The 6,979-nt window shown below is 51.1% G+C and overlaps 1 protein-coding gene across 1 annotated transcript; it reads left to right on the top strand.

Moving 5' to 3' along the window:
- SCN4B (sodium voltage-gated channel beta subunit 4) lies at positions 1-6,979 on the top strand. The gene is made up of 5 exons (XM_081333804.1): positions 1-164; positions 2,835-2,995; positions 4,137-4,383; positions 4,613-4,742; positions 5,049-6,979. The coding sequence occupies exons 1-5, from the start codon at positions 131-133 to the stop codon at positions 5,137-5,139; spliced, it is 663 nt and encodes a 220-aa protein (XP_081189930.1). The 5' UTR covers positions 1-130; the 3' UTR covers positions 5,140-6,979.

Raw genomic sequence — 6,979 nt, 5'->3', positions numbered from 1 at the left:
TGGAAGGGGTGGCCCGTGCGCGGAGCCAGAAGCGGCAACTGCGGCGGTCGGTCTGTCGCGAAAGCAACTTCGGGAGTCGGAGACTGCGGCGTCCACGGGAGAGGAAAGAGGCGGCCAAGTAGTTGCAGAGATGGCCTTCGACTGGCTGGGTGTCGCCTTGCTGGGTAAGGACGCGGAGCCGCTCTGAGCTTCGGGGAACCGTCGGTCACCTGGGGGCCGAGCCCACCGACCCGTTCGCGCTCACTTAGCAAGGTTCGGGGGTCGGATAGAAAGCGGGGGAACCTCTGCCTTCCCCTCTCCACTGGCGCGCGCCACAACTGCAGTTCCTTTGGCCCCGTCCCGCCTCCGCCCGGCTGCCGTCTCTGCGCGAGGTCGGGGGCAGGCTAGGGGAAGCGCGGGACCGGCATGTTCTTCCGCACTTGCTGTAGCGTGTTGGGAGACTTTTTGCTTCAGCTGGCAGTCTCTCCTGCGCGCCTCCTTTCCCTTCCCCGCCCCCTCTCCCGGATATCTTTTTAAAGATTCGAGTAGAATCCTAAACAACGCCCATGAAGTAAGTACCACATCGCTGTAAGTTTGCTTTAGCTCCAAGAAACCTGGTTTACACACAGAGTTTGTGGCCGTCCGCCCTGAACTTCTTGAAAGTGGGGTGCAGGGAGGGTGGTGAACCTCTGAGAGGTTCAGAGAAGAGGATCCAAGACACCTTCCCTTCTCTGTCCTTACAGCTGATGCTGTTTTCTTTCCCTGGAATGTGGGTATCCCATCCAAGAGCCCTGAACAAGTCAGAAGGACGCCAGTTCCCTTAGTCTCAGTCCTTTGTCTGGAGCAAGTGCAAGATGGCATGCATTCAGGAGAATCAGATGGGCCTTGTAGTCCCCCTGCTTTAAATGAATTCTGTTCCCCTACTGAGAATGCAATTTTAATTGAGCTCTGCAAAAACGAAAAAGGGGGAAAAATCACTTTACTAATGTTAGCAAGATCAGCCCTGAGTTATTTTGTTTTCTGAATGGCAAATATCTGTAGTCAAATAATGTTGTAGTGCCTGATAATTACTTCTGAAAAACTTTAATTACAAAGCCTCCCGCTCCAATTTTCCTCCCTGGGTCAGTTGTGTAAGCCCTTTAGGGCTTGAAAATTGCTCTGCTTTAGGAGTCCCAGAGAAACCAGAGGCTCCTGGGGTGCCAGGCTTGCATTGGGCAATCAGCTGGATCCCATTCAAAAGTCTGGCACCTTGCGGAGGTCTTGTTCCATTCAAATCCCGTTAATGCTTCCACCTTACCTACATCTGGGCCAAAAATATTCAGAGCTCTATGGCTTTGCAGAATCTTTGGTGCTGTGGGGAGCAGGCTGGATGACTCTCTGAGCAAGGACTAGCACTGGACTGGTGCCTCCCACCAGTGACTGCCAGAGCAGGCTGAACCCACTGGAAAGTTGAGCCAGAGGTAAAGAGGATCTTGGTTTTTGGAAAGGCAGCTACCTTTGCCTTTGACAGTGGAGGCTTCGCCCTTGAGTCTGAGTGAGCTCTCTTCCTTGAGACACCAGATCTATCCATGGTGACGCACCTGAGTTGCTCTGGGATCAGGTTCCCTTTGGGGCAGAAATGGAGAAACTGCCATTGGCTCAGGGAATGAGATGGGTGGATCTGAGTCTATATTCCGTTTGCTTGGTAGAGGCATCTCTTGTCTTTCTTCCAAGGGCTGAAGACAGCTTCCTTGAGTCTCTTCTTTCAGGTTATTCTCATAGCAGCTACCTCATGGGGAGGGCTGAGAGAAAATAATGGGGCCAAAGTTACCCAGGGAGTTTCCATGGCTGAGAGTGGGTTTGAACCTGGGTCTGCCCTTCCCAACTGACCCCATGATCTCCCTTCCCTGGGTGTGTTGCTTTTGAATTCTAGGCATTGGCTAGGTTACAAGGATGGGGTGGATTGACCATGCACCTATGTGCTTCTGATCAGCAGGCAAGAGAGAAACACACCCTGCAACAGATAGCAAGGGCTCCTGGTGGACAGCTGCCATTCCCTCCCATAGAACCCAATTTGGCAATACTTAGGGAGGGGATCCTTCCAGGGCTGCCCTGGTCCAACATGTTTGGACCATTTGGTGCATCATCTGGAAATCTGAGAAAGTAGGGCATGACCAGGCCTTCCAGCATCTTCATTGTGCTTGAACTGCTCTGCTTTCCTAATAGTCATGTCAACACTTCCAGTTGGGGCTATGAGATCAATTCTGTTTTGCTCAAGAGGAGTAAAGTAGTTGGATGGAGCCTGTAGGCCATGGACCAGGAAGCAAACTGAAGAACAAAGCTATCTGTGGCTGCTGGCTACTAGAGATGATGGCTCTTCGCCCCCCCCCCCCCAAAGCTGGCTTTGCAGAACCAAGGTCCACATGTACATGGGAAGCTGTTTGTTCAGTTTGCTGTGAACTTTTTATGTGGTCATTGAGCAAGCCCCCTTCAAATAACGCAAGGACCCACACTTGATGTGTAAAGAGTCCATCTGATCCAAAAAAGTCAAGTGAGATAAAAACAACCCTGCCAAGATGTGGGAGAACTCTAGTTAGCAACTGCAAACTCTAGGCAAAATGGACCACAAGTCTCTCTGCTTTCCTCTGTTTGGAAGGTTTTGAGTTCCTTGCCATGGCTCTGTTGGGAAAGCAGCAACACAAATCCTGGAGGGGCCGGGGTTTGCCCATTTTTGCAAGCAGAGACCCAACTCTGAGCTTCTTTCCTTCTTTCTTTCTCTCTCTCTTTCTTTCTTTCTTTCTTTCTTTCTTTCTTTCTTTCTTTCTTTCTTTCTTTCTTTCTTTCTTTCTTTCTTTCTTTCTTTCTTTCCTCCTTAGGACTTCAGCTGTGTTGTCGGACACTGGCCTTGGAGGTGTCAGTGGGCAAGGCACCTGTTATTTATGCCAAGAATGGCACCAATGTGCTACTGCCCTGTACTTTCAACTCCTGCATCGGCATTGAGAAAGCCAACTTCATATGGAGCCACAATCAGACTGAAGTGCGTGGTCTACTGTGATTGACAATGGGCTGGGCTGGGCTGGGCTGGGCTGGGAGGGAGGCTGATGGGCTGCTTGGTTGGAGTGTTAGAGGTTTCAATGAAACTGGATTCCAAGCAGAAATCAGAGACACTTATGGCATCTTGAAGATGAATGGATTGACAGGTAGTCCTTGCTTAACAGCCACAAGTGGTACCAGCAGCTCCATCATTAAGCAATCTGGTTGATAAGATATCATGTGACCATGGCTTGCAATTTTATTACTACCTTCTCCATTGACACTGCTTGTCAGAAGCTGGCTATGAAACATGCAAATGGCAATCATGTGACCGTGGGATGCTGAGACAGTTGCAAAAGCAAAGCTGCCACAGTTGTCCGTGTTGAGGACTGATCATAAAGTTACTTTTCAGTGCCTTTGTAGCTCTGAATAGTCGCTGAACAAGGCAGTCATTAAGCAAGGTCTACCTATACTATTCAGTTTATGAGATAAATTCCTTATTCTTTAAAATGTCGTGATTGTCGGTGCTTTTATTAATGATAATGTAATGTAATGACAAACAAGCCTTCACATTTAATAAGTAGCAAGGAAAGAGATTCTCCAAAATCCTCAGCCTTGGCTGTCTCTAATTACCTACAGAGCCCGAGCTGTTACTTGGTCTGCTTGGAAAGCAGCTAGAGAGCAGGGACAATTCCTCTGTTCCTTCTTTACAGTGCAGTCCAGAAGCTGCAAAGGAGCAGGGGGTCTACTCCCTGCACTCTAGGGCTTGTGGATGCAGATGGAAGCAGTCTAGTTCCCCAGTTCTGAGAGGAGGCACAGCATTCCCCCTTGTACAGCCCATTTCCCAAAAAACAAGGTCCAAGTGTGGAGGGGAAAATGTGGGACCCTTACGGAAAAGTCTACATTGCCAGGAAGCCCAAGCGCCCCACAGTCTGCACAGCAGGGGAGGAGGAGTGGGGACAGCTCCCTCTAGCTGGCGCCACCCTCAGCCTCACCCACTGTGACTCCTTCTCAGCACTTTGCTGAGAAGATGCTTGGTGAGCTGCGCCAGCAGAGAATTTCCCTTGGGAAAATCCACCTTGACTCCACCTTGGGGAAAGGTTTTGGGAGCCATGCCTTCACTCACTGTTCTTCACCTGCTGCAGATATTCAAAGGGGTCGTGAAGAACAAAGACTCCAAGCCAGAGCCTCATCCAGAGTACAAGTTCAACCTTAAGCACATGTTGCCACCTGACCTGCCACTCAGCAAGGACAACCGGGAGTTCAACGTTTCCCTCCTGTTGCTTGATGCTGATTTTGAGGACTCCGGGCCATACACCTGTTTGGTCAAGAACCCCAAAGAGAAGGATGCCAACCACAGTGGCACCTTTACTCTCAAAGTGGTTGTGATGTGTGAGTAGCAGCTGGGCAATGGACCCCGGCCTTGGTTTGGTCGTGCACAGTTAGAGGCAACCGATTGAGGCAGGACTGTATTTTTAAGCTCCACAGTTGGGGTTGTGGGAACGGGCCTTCCTCTGAGCCATTGGCTTGCTGAGCTTGGGTGTGGGGAAGTCCATGGCTTGAGGGTGAAGGCAGGGGACTCCTTTCTTCATGGCCCTCATTGCCTTCTCTGCCTCCCCAGTGGAGAAGGTTGACAACACACTGACGCTGATCATTTTGTCTGTTGCGGGTGGTGTCATTGGGTTCCTCATCCTTATCATGCTGACCAAGAAACTGGTCCTCTTCATCCTCAAGAAGACACGGAAACAGAAGTGAGTGAGCTTGTGCTGCCTTGGATGGAGTGTGGGCAAGCGGCCTTCTTTGGGCCAGTCGTGGCTGGCTCAGTAGCAGGTCTTCAAGCGACAGCCATCTGTTTCTCCAGGCAGGAGGTCTGGTGTGGGAGCAGGCTCTGCTGGCCCTCTTGCCATGGCAGACTCCTCCAGGCAGCGGTGCTCCTGAGAGGCCTTGCCTTCCCACTGAATGGCATGGGAAGGAGCAGCAGTCCCCAGGAGAGCTCCTCTGCTTGGGACCCTCAGTATGAAGCAGGACTAAGCCAGTCTGTTCTCTGTCTCCTGCAGGGAGTGCCTGGTGAGCTCTTCAGGGATCGAGAACACGGAGAATGGGCTGCCAGGCTCCAAAATAGACTCTAAATCAGCCCCGAAAGCCTGACTCCATGCAGATCTCTGGGAACCAACCCTCCAGGTTGATCTGCCGGGCTCTGATGAGGGCAGGAGAAGACCCTCTTTCAAAGGACTGACGCTTGAGACACAACTATGTTACTCAACTGGCTGCAAAAAAGTGCTGCTTCTTGGGATAATCCGTGCTGCGGATATCAATCCGTGCTGCAGATATCAAGCCTGGCGCTGGTCACGTCTGAAGGGTGCAGGGTTCTGGGCTCAGACTGGGCTTCGGTTTCAAGAAGCCCTGTAGCTTCAGGAATGGGCACGAGACCAAAGACCCGGTTCTCCTTCTGACAATTAAATACCATCATATTGGGGTGTCGGTTGGAAATGCTGCCTTCCTCCCTCAGAAAGTAGAGGAGAAAGAGAGGGCTGAAGGGCAGGCTGGGAAGCTGGGTCTGCTTTAACTGCATCTTGAAACCAGTAGGTGCCCCTCTGCCGAATACTGGTTTCTGTGATGCATCCCTGTGGAGAGGGAGGCAGGCCTTGCTGGAGCAGGGGCCTTTTGGAGGCCCAGCGCAGCTGAGTGTGGTTTCCTTACCCTCTTTAGTGGTCCTTCAGTGCTTCAGGATTGAGGGTGGCTGCACCTGGACTTGGGTCTTTCTCCAGGTCTTCTGCTGGCAAGACAGCAGAGCAGATGTGCAGTGCTGCCTGGAGAGCCGGGAATCAGGTGGTGTCTCCTTTGCATGCTTTCACAGTATTAGGCTGTGAGCAAGCTGATGAAGAAGTGCCCCCTTGCCATGCTGCCGATTCTTCCCCTCAGCTTCTCTGCTTCACTCGCATGCTCACTTCCTGGTCCCCTTGCCAGGCAGAGGTCTCCCTGCAGGAGCCGAGCTTTTTGCTGGAGCATGAGGAGGGAAGCATTTCTAAGGCCTTATTACTGAAGCCCTTCCTGGCCCAATTTAACACCCCATCTATAATAGGCAACCAGCACCTGCCCTCGCTGTGGCTCAGATGGACCAGATGACAAGTCAAGATGGTCGAGGAGCAGCTGCATCCTGCTTGGTCCAGTGCCCTCTCCCTTTCCTGGCTGTCTGCAGCTGGCAGCCAGGCCAAAGGATGCCCAGAGATCTCGTGCTCTTGTTGGCCAGGCGGTTCATCGCCTCCTTGCTTAATTTATGGTGCTCCTCTGCCCGAGGCAACATCTTTAGGTTTTATTTATTTATTCTGAGGTATAATTTGGAGGGCAAAAAATCATTACCAGGTGTAGCTGTTGTGATTGTGAAAGATATGACCCCCTCCTAGACACACGTCAGCTACATTCACTACCAAACCTACAAGATGTTCCCCCACCCCACCCCCAATACATAGGAGCCCTTGTAAAATAAACTCTCACAGCAAGCTGAATTGACCAGAGTGGTGATAGGGAAAAGACTCAGTCAGGAATCTGTGGTCTGTTCGCTCTTCTGAACGATAATATGGCCAGCAAGTGACCTAACAGGAAGGGAAAAATAACAGGAAAGCCTCGTGGATGGTTTTATCTCAAATACTCCAACAGCACTTTGTCATTTCCACAGTCTCTGCCTTTTCTCTCTTTTTTCTGGCTATAGAAGGCCAAAAGTCCATCAGCACTGGCTCTGCTTTTGCTCAGGGCTGCTCATCTTTGCTGGGAGCCCAATATTGTAGTGCTGAAAACAAACCTAACAAGCAACATGGTGGTGGCATCCTTTCCCCACACCCTGTCCTCTCTTGGGACCCAGGTCCTCTCTTTGCCCAATCCCTTCAGATCCAAAATGAGGACCCCCTGGCCCCAGACAACTTAAAAATCAGATGGGTCCCCTCTTTCTTGTGAGGCAAACACTCAACCATCCTTGCAATAAACACTTTTC

This window comes from Vipera berus, assembly GCF_964194415.1.
Source record: "Vipera berus genome assembly, chromosome: 8".
In the NCBI taxonomy this organism is placed as follows: Eukaryota; Metazoa; Chordata; class Lepidosauria; order Squamata; family Viperidae; genus Vipera; species Vipera berus.
The sequence above is the reverse complement of the archived record's forward strand: the minus strand, read 5'-3'. Positions and strand labels throughout refer to the sequence as shown.